The 23,297-nt window shown below is 47.6% G+C and overlaps 1 protein-coding gene across 5 annotated transcripts in view; it reads right to left on the bottom strand.

Moving 5' to 3' along the window:
* Positions 1-986: 986 nt before the first annotated feature.
* LOC142952588 (histone deacetylase 4-like) overlaps positions 987-23,297 on the bottom strand; it is a 35,144-nt gene continuing 12,833 nt past the window's right edge. For 2 of the 5 annotated variants that reach the window (XM_076094398.1, XM_076094397.1), the window contains 24 exons: positions 21,434-21,741; positions 18,846-18,996; positions 17,973-18,096; positions 16,921-17,039; positions 12,736-12,864; positions 12,539-12,642; positions 11,906-12,034; positions 11,626-11,818; positions 10,326-10,549; positions 8,766-8,981; positions 8,129-8,324; positions 7,263-7,396; positions 7,049-7,151; positions 6,913-6,959; positions 6,630-6,737; positions 6,432-6,487; positions 6,096-6,183; positions 5,851-5,970; positions 5,501-5,598; positions 5,134-5,252; positions 4,863-4,996; positions 4,561-4,645; positions 4,338-4,482; positions 987-4,235 (listed from right to left, as the gene is read on the bottom strand). In XM_076094398.1, coding sequence (XP_075950513.1) covers positions 4,196-4,235; positions 4,338-4,482; positions 4,561-4,645; positions 4,863-4,996; positions 5,134-5,252; positions 5,501-5,598; positions 5,851-5,970; positions 6,096-6,183; positions 6,432-6,487; positions 6,630-6,737; positions 6,913-6,959; positions 7,049-7,151; positions 7,263-7,396; positions 8,129-8,324; positions 8,766-8,981; positions 10,326-10,549; positions 11,626-11,818; positions 11,906-12,034; positions 12,539-12,642; positions 12,736-12,864; positions 16,921-17,039; positions 17,973-18,096; positions 18,846-18,996; positions 21,434-21,741 — 3,170 coding nt within the window. In that variant the 3' untranslated portion in view covers positions 987-4,195. Of the gene's footprint in view, positions 4,236-4,337; positions 4,646-4,862; positions 4,997-5,133; positions 5,253-5,500; positions 5,599-5,850; positions 5,971-6,095; positions 6,184-6,431; positions 6,488-6,629; positions 6,738-6,912; positions 6,960-7,048; positions 7,152-7,262; positions 7,397-8,128; positions 8,325-8,744; positions 8,982-10,325; positions 10,550-11,625; positions 11,819-11,905; positions 12,035-12,538; positions 12,643-12,735; positions 12,865-16,920; positions 17,040-17,972; positions 18,097-18,845; positions 18,997-21,433; positions 21,742-23,297 lie in introns of all 5 variants that reach the window. The other 3 variants (XM_076094395.1, XM_076094394.1, XM_076094396.1) reach the window with 2 other exon arrangements.

The raw sequence follows: 23,297 nt of genomic DNA, 5'->3' as shown, positions 1-23,297 counted from the left end.
GAGGGAAGTGGCCTCCTCTCATTGGACGGTGTGGTGGTCCACTGACACATGTACACTTATTACGAGTGTATTGTTTATCGGTGCTAAACACACAAACGCCTGTTTTCGTGAGATTAGCAAAGCTTTTTAACTATTTTAATCTCCTTTTAAAAATGTACCTAAAAGTGGGTGTGTTATTTTTTTATTTTATATTCCTGATTTGTTTATATTTTTTGTATTATCATTTTAAGACTATTTTTTTTATCTTCTATTTAAAGCACTTTGTGGCTTTATTGAAAATCTTACGGATGTTAAAAATCATCCAAATGAATTGTTTATTGAATATCTTTCAGTTTATTCACAATACATTTGATTTAAACTGGTTTATTTGTGGATTTAGTCAATCCTGAAAGCATTTTGTTGTATTATTGTCATTATTTGTATGTGATCCTGCACATGTAATACCAATACTTTGTAATTTTTTAATATTTGTTCTTCTCAAACTCAACTTCCAGCTTCTTAAAATACAATTTGAAGTCTTTTGTAATCATGAACTAAACATGTTTTTTGAGTTACCATATTGTGACGTTTGTGAGGATGTCACCTGATAGCTGCTGCTCTGAACACTTGTGATATTGGCTCTTGTAATTAGATGTTCCACTCAGCGAGCAGCAGTCAGCTGAGACTTGAAGCCCCCTTCGGTTCCAGTGGTGACATACTTTCCACCATCACTGCTGTCATGTGCCGGGCGGCTAACTGTACTTCAGATGCAAGCTCAGGTCAGAAAGTGGAGGATTGTATTGGGAGATATCCTCTAAAAACAACGAGGGTTTCCCAGATGAGATAATGCTGAAGCAGCTGTCCTGTCTTTCTAAATAAAGTTCAGGAATTCAACTACAACCAGCACTGTTGACTATTCGCACTCAAACTGATTTTGTGAAAACTCTTATTTTTAACCCCCGGAAAGCTTTTATGTGAGCAAAAAGAAATGGCACGACTACAGGTCGTTGTATTTTTCAGAAATATATTTTATAGATGTCAGAGATGAAATGTCCAAAGGGTAGGTCCCAAAGAAAGATAACAGTTTTCATCAATAGAGACAAACAAACAAAAAAATAACAATTTTATCCATTTACATGTAAACCAAGAATTGCTCTTGAGCCACAGTGGTTATATATATACATATATATATATTATATATATATATATATAGATATAGAACTGGCCGAGGTGGGTGTGACAATCAAACGACGATGCCCTTGTTTCCAAACCTTTTTCTGAACCAATATCTGCCGTTTCTCTTCCGTAATGGTGATCTTAGAAAGAGGAACATTCTTTGGGAGAGTCTTTTTAACTTGTTTGGCAGAGCATGTTTCTCTCGAACACAGTCCGTCCATGTTGGAAGTGCTATGTTGTGTTAAAATCCCTCATTGGAAACGATATTCAATTAGAACAATATCAAATGATTTACCAGTGGAGTCAATCGGACAAAGTTTCTTGAGTTGTTTTCACACCAGAGAGGAAGAAAGCCGCCCTGTGCCTGGTGCTCTTGGGAGTTGTCACGGGAGGTTTTTTTTTTTTTGTTTTTTCTCCTTAAAGTCCTCCAGTGTTCTTCTTCTATTGTGCAAATACATTTTTGTTACATAGACAAGCAGGCATGCTGACTCACAAACCATGCAAAGAGTTAAAGTTGGCACGAGCAGACGGCAAAAAAAAAAAAGAGTAGTGTTAAAGTTTAAAATAAAAAAATCATTAAAATAAAAAGCCAAATTAAACGAGTAACATGTGGAATGTTTTGTTAGACATTAAAAAAAATATCTTTCTAAAATGATAATTTAAACATGATAGTCGTCTTTAATCGGGTGTAACAAAGCAGTCGACAGATGGGGGGGGGGGGGGGGGGGGGGTCATTTGAATGGAGTTCGATGTCGTACTGGTGTCAGATCAGTTGAATTGAAGCGGGAAAAGGGAAGAAGCAGACATCGATGTTACGGACAGTTAAAACATTATAGTGCAAGACATGCTCAGAAAGAGATTTCTAAATTATCGGCGTTTATCCATCCAAAAAACGAGTTCCAAGCTGCACTTCTTTTGACGTCCGCGTCCCCTCCTTCTCTTTTCCCGCAGAGGAAAACTCAGCCAGCTACATGAAACGGCCTCCAAACCTCTTTGTTGGGATGTGTGATGTTGTCACAGTCGAAAGGTTAATAAGTGCATTATCACCCGGAGAGGAAAAATGTATCAATTAGGCAACAAAGTGATCAAAACGTTTTACTCTGAAGGTGTTCGAAAAGTCAATTGCAGTGTCGCTTGATGACCCCGTTTCACTTGAGGGGCGACTTGAAAACAAGTCGATGACGAGTTTAAATACGCTGCTTTTTCTTTTTCCTTTACGTTCACGGAGCAATACCGCACACCGTCCTGTTTCTCGCTCACAATAGCATAGCTGTCATTAGTTAGAGTACATTTATAAATTTTCCATATACAAATCTTCTATAAACAGTACATGTTATAAATACACAATTGATGAAAATGCGGAAAGGCCGAGAGAACCGTAGAAAGAAAGAAAGAAAGAGTTGCTCCTTATTTCTGATAAATACAAGAAAGAAAGAAAGTTTTGAAGAAGTGACAGTAGTACTAAGTTGGTGAATGGCAGCCCTATAACTATCCAGAAAACGGATAAAAACACACAACAAAATCTATGGATGAAAAAAAAGTTAGAAAAATAATCTTACACAATACAAAATAAACCGTGGACACGCTGACCAAACACATGTTCTGATATTGTAAATCGACAACTTGATGTGGAAATCATACATGTAGATACAAACGGGCAATACTCGAGACTACTGCCCCTCAAAATATATTCAATTCAATATACATGGCTAGTGTGGAGCTCACACTAGCCACCAAGGTAGCTGCCAACCGGCGGACGCACGGGGAGGCCGATCGGCACGCGTCCGGAAAATGCTCCCTCGACGTGCGAGGATGAAATCAGTAAACATTGAACTGGGTACCGGGAGCCTTTTGTGAAAGGGCCAATACGAGAAATGTCTGCAGACTTTGCCGGCGAAGTGGAGTGAAAGTATTACGGTAAAATGCAAACTCATGCTTTGGCTTTTCTTGCTTGGCTTTTCTCTTTTGGATAACATTCAAAAAAATTCTCTCCGCTCAAATGCATGCTTCATGTGTTCACAAAGCAATGACTTCAGTTAAAGGGAAGCTACATCAAAGGCTCAAACCTTTTGGACAGTCCCATCCCATTTCCTCGTTTTTGAAGGTCTCCACGTTTGCGCCGTTTTCCACCGAAGCCGGCAACTACCTTTGAACAAAGCGCTTTCCTTTCTTACAGAAAAATAGATCCATCCAAAAGTAAAGTAACTCTTCAAGAGAGGCCGTGAGAGACGTAAACGTCGTCGTCGTCACGTTTCCAAGTAAACATGCTGAAAGATTGTTTGCCCGGGAACTCTCCGTCCCGTCTCCTTCCCTCGCTTCCTCGGGCGAGAGAAATCTTTTTTTTTTTTTTTTTTACTTAAGGCAATCTTTTCCTGAACAATCCTGAAATCCAGCGGACCCCCCTCCACCAAGGCACTCCTCTCGCTCGTCGGCGAAGGCGACGGTCTCCTCATCAAATCTTTGTAAAGGCCGACTCAAACGTCGGCCGACCCAAAAGTCCACAGTGAACGCATCTTGTAAAATATTACCTCAGTTGCCACGATGCCCCCTTTCGTCTTTCGTAGGGGACGAATAGTCGAAGAAAAAGAGAAAAGAAACTCCCGAGCTGTGATTGGCAGCCGGGAGCGCCTGCTGTCCCTGGTGTCCTTGTGGTCAGAGGGCAGCCGTGTAAAGTTTTTCTGCGGCTCATCGCACCGTCCTGCCCCCCCCCCCCCCCCCCCCCCCCCCACCGTGGGCCGACGGTGGCGGCTACGAAGACTAACAGAAAAAAATGAGTGTCTCTGAGCGAGTGCCGCCAAGCAGCGCTGTTATGTTTAATTTTTTTTCCAATTCAGTCCTCTGTCTCCTGATTGGCTCCCTACTCTTGAGGCTGAGCCCACCCCCCTCTCTCCCTCGTTTTGTTTTTTTTTGGCCGAGGGGCCGCCAATCAATGTGACCGACGTGGTGAGTGGGGTTAGGGGGACTAAATGAAGGGAATCAGTCGAGACTCTTCTCCGGAGAGGTCAAAGGTAACAGTGTGACACCCTCGTGTTTCCCTCAGTTACAGTGGTTCCTCCTCCTCCATGGGCTCCTCCTCTGGCCTGGTGGACACAAACACACAGGAACAAAAAAGATATTCAATCTCAAGCTGACGTCTATGCCACACGCAGGTATAAATGTACTCCAGTAAGCGGTGAGTTCACCTTTGATCCATGGCGCTGGTGTTGGCCACAGACAGAGAGGCCATGGCGCTGACGGCTTCGGCCTCCTCCGAGTCTCCTCGTTTGGCCTCCAGCAGAGAGAGTCCCAGCAGCGGAGAGCAGCGCTGCACCGAGCACCAGTACTTACCTGATCGGGAACCAAAGTGCATCGTTGGAATAGGACACGGGGATAATACTGTGACAGATTTCTCAGCGTTGAACTCACTGTGAGTCTCTAAAACTTTCTCCAGAGAGTGAACGGCGTTGGGGTTGGGCCTCTGCTCCAGGACGGCCTTCGGCAGCGGGTCCAGCTGTTTGCAGGAGATGAAAAGTTCATTCATCCCACTCCCAGTTTCTAATAAATGCCTAATAAATCTAGCCCTGAAACGTATCAAAAGTTTTTTAAATCCTCCTAGAGATGGAAAGCACCTGGCTGACAAACACGCCACACTTTTCCTCCCTTTGATGTAACATAGAGGACATTAATTAGGATTCAGATCCCGTGTGTTGTCAGAGTGACCTCCTTACCTCCTGGCCAAGCAGGGCGGCCACGCAGGCCTCAGAGGCGTCGCAGATGGCGGTGAGGTCGTGCCCCCCCTCCAGAGCCAGGACCACCCGGCTTCCAGCGAGGGTCATCAGCTGCCTGGTCAGATAGCCGAAACCTGAGGACAGGTCACAGGCCGCGTGTGAATTTCATTTCATTTCAGTCCGTCGGCTCCAGAAACTCAATTTTCACACTCGGGTGTGTCGTGCTGCAGCGCGAGATAAGAAAACATTCTTCAGATAATCTCGTGCTCACATTTGGACGTCAAATTGTAGCCGCCCAGCGGGGGAGGGTGTCCCTCCACAGCGTCGAAGCCAGAGGAGACCAGCACGATGTCCGGGGCAAACTCGTTGGCGATGGGCATCACCACTGACCTGAGAGTCGGAGGGCGGAGTGCACAGATTATGCAGAATAACTCAACATACTTCAACATGAATGCACACATTTGATCAACCTTAACCCACCGCAGTCAAATCATGAACCAGCAAGTCATTTCTCATAATCTGTTCATCCGTTATCCCACATGAGCTGCTGAACATTCAATGTATTGAGCTGGTTTTCCACGCACATGAAGACTGTGCTGCTGGCCTCTGTGTGACTTGCTGGTATTGTAATCTGGTACCTGAAGGCTGCCAGGTACTCCACATCTCCCATGGGTGGATCGAGGCCTCCGGTGAAGGCCACGTTGACGTTGAACCCGACTCCGGGCCCGCTGCCCACCTGCAGAGAGAAGCACGCGTGGACAAAGATCAAATACTGTACTTTGTGTTCGCTGTTTAGTTTGCCTTTGTTGTTTAATACCACTCCAGATTTACTGTATTTGGAATATTGCTGAGTATTAAGACTAGTGTTTATTTGACTACTTTGTCTATTTGTGTCTGTAGAATTCTCCTAAATTCACCAAAAGTTAGCTTTAGATAATGCCTCATTTGCATGTCTGAACAAAGAAAACACACACACATGCACACTTACCTCGTCAGGCGCTCCACTTCCAGGGAAGAAGTTGCCGTCGTCGTATCGGTGAATGGACAGGTAAAGGACGTTGGGGTCGTCGTAGAACGCTTGCTGGGTGCCGTTGCCGTGATGAACGTCCTGAGGTCAGACAGCACACATGATACGATCACAAACTGTGTGCATACAGAGACAAACGACGTGTCCTCTGTCATGCAGACCAACTACGTCACATGACAGACAGTGCGGGTTCTCAGGAGACTGACCCAGTCCACGATGAGGATCTTGTTGACGCTGAGTCTCTGCTGCAGCAGTTTGGCTGCGATGGCCACGGAGTTAAAGTAGCAGAAACCCCTGAAACAGCAGCAAAGAGATGAAAATCAGCGTTTATATTCACAGTTTTAAAGAGCCTTTTGAACACGTTCTGAGAGGGATATAAATTAAATAAAGCGGTCTTGAAACAGCCGGCAGAATAAAGGCGTTCAGTCCTTTATGTGCAAATAAACTCAATGGTCTGTTCCAGACGAGCCTGCTCCAACGCTGGTATTTGTGTATGCTTAGATTAAGCGTCTAACTGAGTGCGCTGACGGCTGAGGCCTTACATGGGAGTGCTCTCCTCTGCGTGGTGTCCAGGAGGGCGGACCACAGCGAAACCATTCTGCAGAGACAAGACGGGAGAGACAGGAGTCTGTCAGCCACAGCGGCACGGATCGCCACTCGATGTTTCCTCCGCGCAAGACAAAAAAAAGACCGCAAAAACACACTCAAAACACAAAGAGGGGTGCTTTGGGTTCGTTTACCTTCAGCTCCCCGGTGGCCACTTTGAACACCAGCTCCACCACAGAGCCGACGGCGAGTCGAACCGCGCTGGAGGAGTGGACCTCGTTCCAAATGGTGTCGCTGTCCACCTGCAAACACAACAAACAGGTGTGTTATTCTCACACCTGAGCTTAACTTATTACAGTATTTTTAGTCTATTCATTTGAAGTTTTGAATTACAAAGACACTTCTGTACGTTTAATCATTTAGAAAATATGACTGCATTGCAGATTATTCCATTATTATGAGATAACTGTTACATACCCCCACCCCTCCACACGGTAGACGTACGAACATGGGAGTGACTGAACCTGGTGAACAAGTAATACACATTCAATTAATGACAGTTAGTGACTGGATATTAACAGCTGAGTGTGTGTGTGTGTGTGTGTGAGCTTACAATCAAGTTTCTGTCGGAGAGGGTTGGTCCCGTACAGCAGGACGTGGGCTTCAGAGTGAACCGTCTGCAGCTCCTCCAGAGTGGCCTTCCTCCCACGGATACACTACACACACACACACACACACACACACACACACAGAGGGATACAACTCTCGTTTACAGTTGACTCCGTTGTGTGATGTTCACTGTGGAGTGGTCTCCTCTTGTAACGTACCTCACACTGCGCTCTGAGTCCCGTCTCCTGCAGCCGAGACCAAATGCTCTGAATGCGGCCGGCGTGCTCCGGGTGGCTGTTGGTGTTCCCACACATACACTGGTGCTTCTGCATGAGAGAGTCGTACACCAGGCCTGAGGAAACACACACAGAGAGAAACATACACTCAAAATACACTCTCAATTATCAGCAAGTATCCACTGCCGATTGTTTTTATGGTTTAATACTTATGAATAAATACTTTATTGATCCACGGAGGAAAATTGTTACGTCACAGTTGCTCTTAATTATAAGAACAATAGAAATAAAGGACTATGTAATATGTCAAATATGTACATAATGCACAATATATAACAAATATGTGCAAATATGTGCATCATACACACACAACCTTAATAAGGGAATAAAGAGGGATCTATAAAGTGTGTTCAACATAAATACAAAAATAGTATAAAAAAGGGTGTGGCTTCTTCATGGTGATAACACGTCTATACACACACAGAGGTTGCTGGTAGGAGCTTCATTCACTTGTTGTCTTTTCCTCTCTGTTTAGAGAGTCAGATGTCTGGGAGGAAGAAGAAGCGACGAGAGAAATGGTTTTGGCAAGATTGGCTCCTCTGCTGTGACCAGATGGAGGCCGGAATCACTACACCGTTTTATTTTTTTGGCATATTCACCTGCTTTTTTTGGACGGAAATGTCTCCTTTCAGTCCCCGAGTTTCTGCATTCGGAAGCGAGTGAAATATAATTTGAGCGTTCAAATGAACGCTCCAGGCAGACCGGAGGGAGGCTACAGTCGTGGACATAAACACTACCGGCAGCCTGATGGAGAAACCTGAAAGAGGTAAATGGAAGGTGACGCCCACCTGTGGTGAAGCGAGGTTTGACGGGGGGATCGGGGGCCGGGACGCTGATCGGGAAGGACGAGGCCGAGGCCGGAGACGATTGGGCCCTGGACAGGGGGCGGTGTCCTGGGAAGGCGATGGACAGGCCGGCAGCCTCCATGGAGGCCTGATAGTTTCTCAGCTGATGAATCCGCTGCTGCTCCAACAACAGGGCCTGCTGCTCACACACACACACACACACACACACACACACACACACACACACACACACACACACACACACACAGGAACATAAATAAAGAAGATTAGTTCTACAGTCGCTGCTCAGTGAAATGCCTTAAATGTAAATGCCTCAGGGGACTACAGGGGAAGAAATACTGCTTCAATGTATTCTATACTGCAAGTGCAACTTATGGCCAAAAGATGGCAGCCAAAACAAATGAGACGGCTCTGATTCTCCCTCAGCGGTTAATCACAGAGACGTCATAGGACAAAGAGTCCTAAATAAAGATATGTGCCGGTTTTCTGTGTGTTTTCACCTCTCAAGGACAGCTACAATACATCAGTGCCAAGCAGAATCAATTCCCCGAAACCTTCATATTGATTCTCTCAAGCCCACGTTGCTTTGATGTCTCACTTTGAACTCCCCGTCCTCTACCTGTCTGAAGAGGAGCTCCTGCTCCCGCTCCCTGTGCTGCTGATGCTGCTGCAGCGCCTCCTCCTGCAGCTCCTGCGGGTCGGGAGGCTCCTGCTTGATGGTGACCCCCGGCGGCAGAGCTCCTCCGTCCTGGTGCTCCCTCAGCTCCTCCTCCGTCTCCTCCGGGTGACTCTGGTGCTGGCGGCCCACGGGCGACTCGCTGGGCTTGGTCATCATCTGAAGGCAGTGGGGGGGGGGGGGAGAAAGGAGAAAAGGGAGGATGATGCTCTGATGTGAAATTGATTTCACAATCGAAACAGCAGGATGTGACAAATCCCCTCTCCAACGTGTGAGGCTGCATTCAGACAAACGGGCGCTCTCTCCTCTGAATCAAATTCCTGGCAAATCACTCCTTTCTCTGGAGTATTCTTCTTTTAACAAGCTTAATTTGGATTACTCAGTCAGATTGGTGGCTTGCTCATTTCAAACCCGTCCGCTCTAATTGAATGTGAGCGGCCTCTCTGCCGTCTGTACTCCGGGGCAAAATGTGTCTGGTCGAACAGAGACATTCCACGCTCCCCGCTGCGCTGCTTTTCATCCACTCACTCTGGGGCCTGCTGTTAACCGAGTAGTGATTCAGTTGTCTATTCATTCACGCTCGCTGACAGGAACCGTTCAGAAGTGCCATTCAAGTACATTGTGTGTGTGTTTATGATGTGAAGACAAAGAGAGCTGCGAGAAAGAGTGTTTGCTGGAAGCCTCAAGAGTGCGCTACAGCTACAGGTGTGTGTGTGTCCTGGCAAAGAGCTTGTGCAGCATTGACGTCAAAGCACCACCCCCCCCCCCCCTCTTCCTTTTCTCCTGTACTGTTCTTGTCTTCTCTGCGTCCAAACAAACCCCAAATCTCCATTTCTCACCTCCTCCCTCGGCTCCTCTTACCCAGAAGCCTCCTCTTCATCGGATCTGTCCTTACCAAAACACAATTATGCCGCTTTCCCACCAAAATGAGTACGTATATGCAAGTTTTTTACCATCACCAGTAGACAATTACGCCTTTCTGAGGTTGTTTTTTTGACTAAATTGACGCCTACTACTCGCATTACAGAATGTAGAATAAAATGATGTCTGAAGGGGAGATTTAAATAAGAGGAAGCTGTTATCGAGATGTGAAAAGCTGCCACTGGAGAGCTTTGAAACATATGGAGGGAGTGAGATCAGAGCAGGGGAGGGGGAGGAGGAGGAGGTGGGGGAGGAAGAGGAGGAGGAGGGGGAGGAGGAGGAAATCCCTTGTTTCATCCACCCACCTCTCCTCCAGCGAGTACTCTGCTCGAATAGGTAAAGCCGTCCAGAGCGGCGGCTGCTCACTTCCTCCACGACCATAAAAGGGCAGAGGCTTCCGCTCTGTTGCCATGGCAGCACACTGGACGTGGATGCAAACGGTCGCGCGCAGCTTTTACACGTTAACCCGTTAACTGCTCATTGGTGGAGTTGTTATCTTTTAGCCAGTTATATGACAGAAAGTCTTTAACGACGGCGACAGAGAGGAGAGGAGAAGGTAAGGAGCAGATCTCCACCCCTCACCTTGTTCAGGTGGAGCTGCTGCTGCTGAAACTGCTGCTTGTGCTTCTCCAGGAACTGCTGGTGCTGCTGCTGGACCACCAGCTGCTGCAGGGCCAGGGCCTGGGCGTGAGCCTGCGCGGCGCTCCCCTGGGGCAGAGGGGCCGACTGGGTCCGCCCCAGGGGCCGGTGCTGCCGCTGCAGCTTGGCCATGGATGCTGCCGGCGACATGGACAGGCCGCTCACACCTTGGACACAAAACGGAGGAAGACTTTGGTTACGAGAGGAGGTGAGGACTCATATTCCTGCACGTGGTCTGTGCTAAGTAGTGATGGTAGCATTTCCACATGAGCCATCCGTCTCCCATTTCCAGTGCCTGAGTATTTAGACTGGGTGTCATAATGATGCATGGGCCTCCGTCTGCAAGGCCTAATTTGGCGACTCCCTTGAAGACAACATGACATGAGGTTTTTGTCGTCTTCTCGAGCCTTGTCAGACCACAACGAGTGGTCAGCAGACCTAATTCCTAAAATAAAAGATAAATATATGATGTGTTCACATGAACACGTGGATTCCTAACTTCGCTCTTCTTGGTGTTGGACCTCAGATTAGTCAGCAGATGTATTTGCGAACCAAATAAAAACCGCCATCTGTGCAGCCGTGATTCCTCTCAACAGATTAGTTAATTAACAGTGTATCATCCGGGGTGAGGAAAGTAAGAAAAACAGACTCGATGGAGCCCAGGAAATGATCTGAGAGAAGATGACTAAACACCCAGCGTGTTTTCAAATTGTTTCTGAAAGAGCTTTTTCTGAAGCTTTTCTTCCCATGGTGCATTTCTTTTTTTTCATGGCTAAAAACATGACTTTCCCTCGTCTGAGCTGAGGAATAAATTACCGCATCTGTTGAGATTCTCTCTCTCTGCTGAACGTGCGTGGGTGCGTGCGCACGCACCCTTGTCTGTGCGTTTGTGAGCGCGGATAGGCGCCCATACGTGCGTCATTGCCCATTCACCGCCAGTGCCCCCCGCTGAAAATAGCCGCAAAAGTGGTCGTCAATGAATGAGCTGATGGGAAAGGGGCGCACAATGCAACCATGTCACCCTCTCGTAGCGCACGCTGACATATGAAAGGAGCTCATTAGTTTGAGCTCATGAATGGCCGCCTGTCAGTGAGAGCACAGTATTGAAAGAGATGAACGCTTTAACTTTTAGTCGGAGTTGTATTTGGTGAGTTGCTGTTTTTCAGTTTTACCAAAACTACCACCACAACTTTTGTGCCTCATCATTCACCGGCTTCAGTAAAGCATCCATTACTACTCCTACCTGTCACCAGGGGGCTCTGTGCCGGGCTCTGCTCCATGAGCACCATGTGTTGGAGCAGCGGACTGTGGGCGCCGTGCCCGCCCGTTCCGGCTACGGCCTCGGCCAGGTAGGGGGTCAAGTGGACGCCGGAGAGGAAGGGAGGGCTGAGGGAGAGGGCCGGCTGCAGACCTCCATCCTGCTGTGCCGAAGTCACCTTGAAAGGAGAGGCGAGCACAACCGGTCACAGACAGCACACACTCGAACCCACAGACAAATAGGCCGCGGCGGTTTTCCTCCTTACGTTGGATGCAGCGGTGGCCGTGGCGGGCAGCCCCAGGGTGATGTTGGGCAACGATGGCGAAGTGTAGAGGGACAGCTGGTTAACGAAGCACCGCTCAGCACCGCTGCACAGCCTCTGGGCCAGAGACGCCTGGGAAGCACATTCAAATGATTTATCTGTGTTTGAATCATGAGGAAAGAACAGCACTGGGGGCAAACACAGCAGCAGTGGACGTCCACACATGAGGAAAAAGAGCTACGTCTGCACCCGATGTAAAAACCGTCACGGCCATCGGCCTCCTCCACACTGCCTGAGTGCCCCTAATGGCTGCCACAAATAGCTTCTTGCCGGCTCCTCGGCTGTCTTCCTCCTCTGCAGACCTATCACCTGAACATCCCTCACTCAGAGCCTTTGTCCATGCTGTAGGCTGCTGGTTTTAAATACCAAGCACCTGTAGCCCAGCGCCCACACAAAAGAGCAAAGCTACTCTGAGAGGCTGAAAGGCTGCAGAATGTGAACTGAAGCCGTCTGCCGCTCACGATACAGAACATTTAAAGGTTGTGAACGTTTGAATAAAGATACAATTCATTCATCGGCCTAAACCTAGGATACCTACTTACTTGCTGTGTGTGTGTGTGTGTGTGTGTGTATTACCTCCGTGTTGTTGGAGATGCTGATGCCGTTCTCATTGGGGATGTTGTTGGAGCTGTTATTTGGGGAGCTTGGGCCCGAGCCGGGGGCGCTGCTACACGCAGAGTCTGAAACACACACACACACGCACACACACACACATCAAATACAGTCAAAAGAAAATGCAGCAGCCTTGGAAATCAAAGTTGCGTGTCGCTCACCTGCCATGTCGAGCGAGCGCTTCTTGGCGGTGGTGATGGGGCTGTCTCGGCGTCGCAGCAGCGGACTGCTCCTCCGCTCGCTCACCTTCTGCTTCAGCCGGGAGCGCAGCTTCAGGTTGGGCTCCGAGGCTGAGAGAGAGAGACGAGACCAGGACGTTACCATTCATTCATTCATAGTCTTAGTGAACAGAAAAGGAGGAAGACATCTGACGATCGTACACCAACATGCTGCCTCTGTTAACCTCACCTTTGATACCCGCCGTTCCCCCCCTCATCAGAATGTATTGCAACATTTTCACAAAATTAATAACTATATTTAACTCTTTTTTATTCTCAATTCTGGGAGTGTCGCCTAATGATTGTTAACCAGCAGCCCCACCTGTGTCTGATTATCTGCTGTACTTATAACGAGGCGTGTCACTGGAAAGCTGCTGCGTTGTTTGTGTGACTCTCTGTCGAGCTCGTGATACCTTTAGTCAATTTACTCTCTTTTCTGTCTCTCTAAAGTGCCAATTCAACTACTAAACTACACATCTACTGCTACCTCTATCATCAAAAGGGTGGGAGAGTTACCTGCGCTACAGTCTCACAGCTCAAACTGGGAGCGTGGAGCGACCCTTCCACAGAGCCGCTCTGTTAGGAAAAACCCGTTTGCCAGACAAACTGCCACACGATTCCTCCCATTTAAATTGCTTTCTGAACATGCCAAATTCTGATCCATTTTCCCAACGGCGCTGCGGCTAAAAAGCAATTAGCTCCAATTTGGGACTCATGTCTGATCGCCTAAAGGCCTGTTGGTCTTTTGTGAACGCTGTCACAGAGTTGTGAATGGAGACAGGGAGAAGGGAACGGCATGTCACCTTGGCTGCAGCCACGGAGGCTAATGATCTGTTTACTCTGCCCTGCCAATCAGCAGCCTCGGATAATTTCACTATTCATTATCCAATTTTTAAATCGTCAAAGGGGAGCTAAATGCATCTGTGGTACACCACCAGCCCTGATTGTGACATACCGTACTGAAACGCTTCTTCACCTGCAGCCAACGTCATTTTGGGAAACAGTCGTCTGACACTTGTTCCCGTTCACAGTGTTCGGGTAAAAATAAACGTGTGGAAGTAAGTGTGAAGGTACGGGAGCGAGAGCTCGGTCCAGATGGAATCAAACCAATTCAAGTTTGTGGAGCCAATTTACTGCAATTTCACTACGAATCTCTGAATTCCATCTTCAGATCTGAGGGAATAATGAAAATGATTTGTGCAAAAGTACATTACAAGGGCCACAAAAATCGAGGTCATCGTGGTATAATGGACACAATAAAACAACAAGAAAAATGCCATTTAGATTGTCCAAACATGAAGTGTGGCATCTTTCATAACTTCACTGTGTCTGTAGTTACCGCTGTCGGCTCTGGTAAAATCAAAAAATGAAAGCTTCAAGCATTTTTGATCAATTCATCTTCTGTCCACTCTGAGCGGAGGATAAAAGCTGATTTATAGATCATTACATGGAGTTATTTCCATCTTTGGTGGATTCATTTGGTGGAAATCATGCCTAGCATATGGCCTCTACATGACCGTATCACTGGTATGTCTTCATGCAAAATGAGATGCTTTGTTACAGGCTTTAGGGAGGCCTGAGCACATACAATCACACATGATATCAATGCACAGAAGGGGCATTGTCGGCCATCTTACAAGCGGGCCTCATAGCAGGGATGAAAAGGCTGCGTTCGGGGGGTGACGTCCTGCATTCATACGGCCGCATGTTGCTCTGTGTTCATTAGGGCGAGCTGTGTGGCGTGATCTGGAGAGTATTAGTCTGCCTGTGTGTTGTCGATGTGCCCCAGTTAGGCAAACAACAACAACAAAAAAACAACACATATTTGCTCATCAGTGAAAAGACAAGGGCCGCAGGCTTTGCTCCGCCTCCATCAAAGAGCGCAGTGATGGTGAGGGCCTCAAACCTTCCCACCCTGTCTAAGTCTTTCAGAGGCATCCATGTGTATGTGAGAACATGCTGCTGACATGCGCTGCTCTCTGACCCCCGAGTGTTCGCTGCATAAGAAGAGTTATTGATTTTAAAGGGCGTCCAATTGTCTGAGGGCTCAGCTTGTCAGGGTAGCACCTCTTGTCACGCAACCCTTCTCCAACCACACATTCAGATGATCCCACTTTATCATAAGGGGCGGTAATGTACTCTGTAATTACCTCTCTATGGAGTAGTGTTCACTGTTAGCGCAGGATTTAAAAGGAAACAATGCAGCATGTAACCCAGCATTACTGTTTTTTACATCAGTCCGTTGTCGCGCTGTTCTCATTGTGTTGTGGATAAGAGTCTCGTCGACGCTGAATTTCGGAAAAAAAATGGAAGAGGAGACGCACAAAAGAGCGCTGTTGCTTCCCTGGGTGCCAGTCCTCTACTTTATGGCCGGGCGGTGATATAAAAGAGCCTCTAACCTCTCCCGAGCTGGCATTACCATAAGTAAACCCCGCAAAGCACGTCATCGCTGTGGGCAAATATCAGGGTGGCACAGGTTCCCTCCTCTCCAACACAATCCTCAGCCTTATAGACGTCAAGGGACGAACTGACACTCCAGGGACGAGCGTTTCACTCCCCGCCATTTTCCGAAAGCCTTTTTTTTTTCTTCTCTACATGAAGCGAGTTTTGTGGGAGTGTGGTGCATGTTCTGCACTCTCATCTTCTATTGCTGTGCTCCCTCCATCCTCCACCCCAAATGTTTTTCTTCAGTGAAGCCCCCCCCATCTTCCTCAATCGATCTTTCTGATTATCACGGCTCTCCCTTTTCACCCTTCATATTCTCCTCCTCTCTTCGTCTTCTCCTCTCTCAGGGTGGAATGTGGCTGTGTGAGCCAGTGTCAACTGTGGTCTGTGTATCTGCTGCCGTAGCCCGAAGGCTCAGAGTCAACAAGGCCGCCCGCCGCCGCGCTAAGTGAATAATTGCACTGTAAGGCGACCGCTGCATCACGGCTACACCACCGCACACACGAAGCGGAACACATACACACACCTGACCCAAAAAAAACACACTGCAAACAGCTGGTTTTACTCTGCAAAGGGATCTCCACTTTGAGCTCGAAAGCCTGAAGACGTTCAGATCGTGGGCCACAAGGAAACTTTATTCCAGGGGTGCACTCTGCAGCGTTGCAGCAGAGATTTGTCACCAATTTAAAAGAAAGCACGGTGCTCTAAGTATAACCTAAAAGCCAATAAAAAACAAAGACATAAAAGACATAAATAAAGGTTTGTGTGTCATGAAAAAACACCAAAAGAATTCCCTTTTACAGCATCAACCCAATGGAAGCAGAACACTTTTTTACATGTTCTATATTTTGTTCATTTAATATAAAAAATTATTGGACGTCCATGACATGACATCTCTGAGACAGTGAGTAAACAGAGGACAGGTCCGATGGGTTCACTGTGTGTGTGTATCATCAGCGTAACAGTGAAAATAAATATTGCAGTTGTGAATTACTTGACCCAGAGCAGAAGTAGCACGCAAATTGAAAACAATAAAGGGCCAAGGATCGAGCCCTGGGGAACCCCAGACGTAATCGCTGCTCTGCTGGAGATGTTCCCAACTGACACAGCCCGAAAATAGGATCTCTCAGAGCCAGTTAGCTTTAAAATGCAATCATAAAACATTTTAAAGGCATGGGCCGGCAACACAAAGTAGTACAACAGCAAGCATCAGAGTGATGCTGAGTGCCTCAAACCTGAAAGGAGATGAGCTATATATATATATATATCTATATGTATTCATAGATATACTGCTCTTTCTAAACTCTTGGCTATAAAAAGCAATTTTGATATAGATATGTAATTATTAACACGGACAGTGTCAAGATCAAGCTGACTTTAAACAACGCCTGAGGAAAAGGAACTATTAAAAACGAATAAAACGTGCCTAAATGTTAAAAACCTCTCTCCCTCCATTGAACTTTTGAACCGCCTACGCTTCTACTCTCTCTAACACTCTCGTGTGGGGCATGCTGGGCCTTGACAGCCTAATGTGGATGTGATTAATGGCGCAGAGCTCTAAATTATGCTAGACGTGAGTCCGCGTAGCAGCTACTGGACGTTACAGCTGCGAGTGAGTCTGCATAGGAGCAAGCAGACAGCTCTAAGTATGTAAGTGTGTGTGTGTGTGTGTGTGTTATGTACCAGTCTTTCGCAGCGGGAAGTCATCCCGGGGGTTGTAGACACCCAGCACAGGGTGGTTGTAGGTGGACACACCAGTCTGTGGAGGCGAGCTCTGGTCCAGAGAGCTGTGCTGGGTTTTGCTATAGAACAGAAACAAAGTGTTAAAGGTGTCGCCGAGACCACGGAGTCATGCAACGTAGCGGACGCGTGACCGAAATCCAAAGCAAAGGAACTAACTACATGGCTGCTCAGAGATCTGTATGATTAACGCCTCGTGCTAATCCCCTGGCAAGGCTGCAGACATGCGCTGCCATCTGTTCTCTCAATGAGTCCAATGAGTGGAAGAGGAGACACAGGCGGATGTAGAAAGAGAAAGTTGCTATCCTCACTTTGAGCTGCTGAAAGTCGACGCTTGTGGGTGTTTCATTGGGTCGCACATCAACGTTACGTAACATTGTTTGGTTATGTATTTGCATTTAATGGTTTTAGTGATTTCACTGTGCCAAATTAAATACATAATCCTGGAGAAAATGATTTGGAAATGATACATTAACAGCACTTTGTAGCGTACTGTTCTGTAGGGCTGCACAATACATCGTGTTTTTATCGCCTACACTTTCAAATGTAACTATCATTCTTGTTTACTGGGGCCTTTAGTGTTCAGTTCAATGTACAAGTCGTTCAATCAATTTAATTCAGGTAACTTCTACACGACCAACATAAATTGGTTTGCGTAACTATGTTTCCGTGTCACTCAGACAATGAAACTAGAGTGTGCACACCTGCAAAGGGCTCCAGAGATGCTACAATAAACATTCAAGGCCGAGCCTTCAGAGTAAGAGCCCCTATCATCAGGTTCCAATATCCTGCCCTGAGGAAGAGGAGGGGCTCGCTGACAGTTAGAGAGAGAAATACCACCCTAACTCACAACGATCCGCTTCCACATTCATTACCGCAGTCATTACAGAGGAGGGGAATAGAAATACGCCGGCCGGGACATTCAAATTGTTTTCCAGCTGGCAAAGTGACTGGTAGCGACGTATCAGTGCGAGTGAACCCTATAACTTCCTCACCGGTACCAGTAGGGAGCGTCGTTGTGGAGGCCTCCTTGGTTGAGGCTCCGCTGGGCCAGGGCCTTCTTCTTGTTCAGGACGAACTCCTGGAGCCGCATCTTCACCTCAGTGCTCGCCACCGCACCTACGGAGTTGAAGTTTGTTGAATCTTTCACTGTTTGGTGTGCACTTTTGCCTTTATTACAACGTGCACAGACAATACAGCACAATGTCAGCGGATGCCCTTATCGACCGTCAGAAAATCAAACTATTTTGTAGAAATAATTCAATCAAATACAGCAAAACGATCTCTGGGTTCCAGCTTCTCCTCCAGTGTGATAAATCTGTCCTTTTCTCTGTTTTAATATTACAAAAAAATGTATTCTTTGGGTTCTGGACTGTTGGTTGGACAAAACTTAATAAAGGGCTTAATTTAATAAAAAAACAAACATTGACAAAACCACCAGCAGATTAAGTGATGAGGAGAATAAAGGTCAGCCCTACCCCTTCCCAATAATGACTTCATACATGTAAACTGCTCTCAAGGACTCCTGTCCACTCGCTTTCAATGAACTGCTGAGAGACATCCAGCATGCGGCGGTAATAACTTGGCTTAGCCTCCCCGCCCCCCCCCGCCCCCGCCCAAGGCCACCGGCTAATACGGCTCGTTTAACCACAGTAAACACACAGGTTCTCCAAGTAAAATGGAAACACACACACACTGTGGATCTCAACGGTCCTTTCAACCGTGGAGCATTTTGAAACCTGGCAGATGCCACCAAACAGGAGGAACGTTAACTTTTTGTGTATGTCGTCTGCGGAGGTCCCAGAAACATTGACTAATGTGCTTTTTAACGTGATGTTTAATGGCCACAATGGAGGCAGTCGACTCACTCTCCTGTCCCCGCTCCTTGTTCTTCAGCAGCAGCAGCTTCTGCTCCCTCTGCTGCTTCTCCAGCTCCTGCTCCAGACGGTGGTTCTCCATCTTCCTCTGATGCTCCAGCAGCTCCTGCTGGTGCTTCAACGCCAGAAGCTCTTGTTGCTGCTGTAAGGGAGGAAACATCAGAACAATGGTCTTCAACATCCAGCGGTATATTCAAACTTTTTCCCGCAAACTCCGCACAACAGGAGACACGAGATGAGATCACTTCATGACGATAACTTCTGGTTTTCTAATCTAAATGTGATCAATTCATTACTTTCTCCTCTTTAAACACCCATTTACATTCCACTCCTGGTAAGTTGCCATCTGAAATAATTAAGTCTGACAGCTGTTTGAAGCAATGAAATAAAGAAAACTTTGCAATTCTATAAAAACCTCAGGCCACAAGCCTTTAAATAAACATAAACAGTTTAACTGGGTGATGAGGCTTTAGCCTCACATCATCCAATCTGCTCACTTCCTCGTCCCTCCAGCAGAGACAGAGGAGAGCATCTGTTCACCACTTTAAACTCCAGAAAAGAAACCGGGCTGTGGCCGAAAAGGTCACAAATAAAAATCTGCGTCAAAGCACCAAATGTGTTCAGAAACCCCTCTTCGTCTCGCTGAAGTGTCCTTAAATGAGTCGCTGTGCATACGAGCATCAATTAAATGCTGCTGATGCAAACTGAAAGCTGCTTTCACCGTCTTAATGCGTTCCTTCGACTCAAGGCACCGAATCAAAGAGTCACAATTACACTTTAATGCCACTGTAATATAGAATGAATAGGCAAGCTGTCTGTGCTTGCACTCAGCCGGCTCCATAATGACCGTGGCTCTGCCCTCCTCTTCCCCTTCCCCTCATCACCACACACCCAATGGCAATATTTGATCAGTTTGCCGTAACTGCGTGTAGTCAACTTCTGATGGCGTTTTTTTAAGAGGAAGGTTGAGGAGGGGCTCGTGAGAAAAGCACATCGGCTCTCCATTTTTATTTATTTTTTGTCTTTCAATCAACGTTGGGGATTGAGGAGGCTCAAAGTAACCTCCCCGCCCACATGTACACACACACACACACACACACGCCCAAAACCCCTGTGGCTCGGTAGACCAGAGATGTACACACAGATGACTAATACCGCGAAGAGCTTCATGATAGCTCTCACTTTATGAGGGTTCCCTGTTGTCAACAGGCAAGAAATGTTTGCAGACATTTAAGCGAGAGTGTGTGTGTGTGTGTGTGTGTATAAGCAAGTGTGTGTTTGGCTGCCCCAGATGTGGAAGCAAACCGGGCATCGTGTGAGTGTGTTTGCTGACATTTGAGAGGATGTGTATGTTTTAATGCCTGTGTGTGTGTGTGTGTGTGTGTGTGTGTGTGTGTGTGTGTGTGTCCACAGGGCCAGTGAATGGGGCTGATTGAGGCCGGGCCTCCCTGCTCAGGCTGTGCGTCACTGGCCTCCACCCGAGTGGTCCTGCAGCCCCCCCCCCCCGAGCCCCCCCACCACCACAGGCCAGACGGCCCTCATCCCTCAGTGTCACAGGACGACCCAACAGACGGGACTCAACAAGAGGAGCAAGCACAGTAGATACTGTGGTCCATAAATACTGCTGACCTGCGGGGGAGGAGGGCAATGTGAAGTGTGCCTGAAGCATCTGCTAAAGGATTTTTTTATGAGGAAGAAGGAAGAAATGAAGGGAGAGAGGAAGGAGATTCATTTAGGAGAGAAAAGAGGAAAAGGACAAAGAGAGCAACTAAAGAGAAAGGAAGGGTGAGTGGAAAGGAGGACAAGAGGAAGTCAGGAAGGAAAGAAACAGGAAAGCGAGGGAGACACAATAAAAGGAAGGAAGAGAAGATGGCAGTAGGAAAGATAAGAAGGGTGACAGGAGATGGAAGATGAGACAGGAAAGGAGACAGGAAAGAAGGGAGAGGAAGAGAGGAGAAAGCTGTGAGGAAGGAGGAGAGGAAAGAAGGAATACAGGGAGACAGTAAGGAAGGAGAAAAGGAAAGAAGGAAAGACAATAAAGGAATCAAAGAAAGACGTCAAGTATGAACCAAGTTGCACGTGAGGAATTAAAACCATTCCCCTCAAACTAAAGTGATCCTGCACACTGCGATCTAATCTCCTGCCCTGTCCTGAAGAAAAGAAGCCGAATCTTTGCAATTCATATTACGAGCAGTAATATTCTACAAAAGAACAAACACTGGAATATTTTTACATGACATGTAAGCCCCACAGGAGCTCTCCGGCGCTCTCGGGGGGCCCCGGGCGTATTAGAGCTCCGCCGTGTGGGCGTGCTGGTCTAGATTCACTTTGTATTTCCAGGTCACTACGATACGACGTCTGCCTCAAAGCGCCGTCAGGTTCTGAGAAGCAAATCCTCTCCACTGAAGGAGCCAAACACCTGCTCTTAAGTATTATTTAATGCACGTTTTCTGGATCTCAGCGCGTCCTCGTGTCGCCGTCGACCGTCTCTGAAGGGGAAGCGAACGAAATTAACTCAATACTCCGCCTTTGAGGAGGCGGATAGCAGCAGAAAGTGGTGTGAAATGTAAACGACATACCATAATGTGTTCCTGGAGCTGGACCTCGTGCTGGCGGGACAGCTGCTCGTGCTGCCGCTGGAACTCGGCGATGAGGATCTGCCGCTGGATCTGCTGCTTCTGCTTCAGGGTCAGCAGCTCCTGCTGCAGCTGCTGCTCGCGCACGCCCCCGCCGGCCTGGCACGACTGCTGACCGGGCGGGGAGAGCGAGGACACCTGCTGCTGCTGCTGCTGCTGCTGCTGCTGGTGGTGGTGATGGTGGTCCACGCGCAGGTCCATGGGGATGGCGGCCGGAGGGAGACGCAGGGGCAGCGCCGAGTTGATGTCCACTGCAGGGGGGGGGGGGAGACAGACGGGAGTTGGCACAGAGATGCGATCGTACAGCGCTAACCAAAACACTGTGAAGCTACAAATCACATTTATTCTAAATATGCTTTTAATTGACAGCATAAGGGTTCTTCTGGGGATCAATAAAGCGTCACATCTGTAGCGATGAAGGAAAAATAAATAATAAATAAACACATGACTGATGCTGCAGTCGACACCTGACAAAAGGTTGCATTGACCCGGAGAGGTGCGGACCTCGAGCCGGGGCCGGCCGCCCACAAATCAGTGCACAGGAAGGCCTCCAATCACGCCGCTTCCTCCCCAGTAAATGTGAATAAATAGGAGTCGATTGGCCGATTATTTACCTACATGTTTGCAGAGAGCGCGGCGAGAGCCAGAGATACTTGCCTGGAACTTTGTGTTAATAAAGAGGCAAACACGCCGTCGCTGGCATCGACCAAACAAACATGAGAAGACACACAGCGGGCATTGTCCAGCGGCAAACTGACACTTATGCCTCAAACCCGGAGGGATTGCTCCGGATTACTTTCATGTTGTCGCACTTGAACCCAATCCTTGGACAGAGTAACAACATGCAACGGGTCCTGGAGGGCTGCCGTCATGTGGGGTGGGGGGGGGGGGGGGGGGGGGGTGACAACAACATTTCCCCGTCTTAAGACGCCTTCTTTCATTTAGTCTCCCTTCTTTTCTTCCACTATTAGTCTCCTTCCAGGAAAAAGGAGCTCTGGAGTGTTTTGCCATTTGTGAATCTGACTAACAAGGTGCCCAAATCTTTAATTAAATGCAGCGACGCCCTCGCTTTCTGGCTGTTCTCCGGCCCCTTGCTCACTTTCGAGGCGACGGCGGTTTCAAGTTTGGCAGTTGATGAGACGAGAAGGAGAGAGCGAGCTCGTTAGCGAAGACCGACTCCTATCGTGAATCATCCCCTGCACCACAAGGTGAAAAGAGAGATCTGAAAATAACGCCACAAATTATAGAAAACTTCTTATTTATGGAGACATTTCGATTTCTGACCTGGATCCGTATGAGTCACTCTGCAGTGTGAGTCCTGCTGTGGGCTGAAAGCAGCAAGGACTCCGTATTAAGTCTTCAGGGTCAGTTTCAAGCTGACGTCAAAGGTAAACACGCACTATGACTGCTGACTTCCTCTTTTTTTCGTCCGTTCTTTTCTTATCTAAGAGTAGTTTTAGCAAGTCGAAGAGGAAGCCGATCGTTTGATGGAAAAGGAGAGAAGGAAAGGACGACGTGATTGTGACAGAAAGCTGCACTTGTCAAAGGTTTCCAATCTTGGCTCGTGCAAATCCATAACTCATGCACACACACACACACACCGTCCCGGGACAAAATGTTCCTCCCCGGGCATTGAGTCCCCGACACAACCCAAACAGCCTCACGCGAGGGTTGATGGCGCCGCAGACGCACCTTGTACGGCGTCTCTGTGGTTAAACGTACCCATCAGTGCTCTACTCCTCCTCCTCCTCCTCCTCCTCCTCTTCTCAGCAGCCTCCCCTCTCCTCCTTATCACTGCACCTCCCTC

Source organism: Anarhichas minor, unplaced genomic scaffold (genome assembly GCF_050575085.1).
Source record: "Anarhichas minor isolate MPS153535 unplaced genomic scaffold, ASM5057508v1 ptg000018l, whole genome shotgun sequence".
Lineage (NCBI taxonomy): Eukaryota > Metazoa > Chordata > Actinopteri > Perciformes > Anarhichadidae > Anarhichas > Anarhichas minor.
The sequence above is the reverse complement of the archived record's forward strand: the minus strand, read 5'-3'. Positions and strand labels throughout refer to the sequence as shown.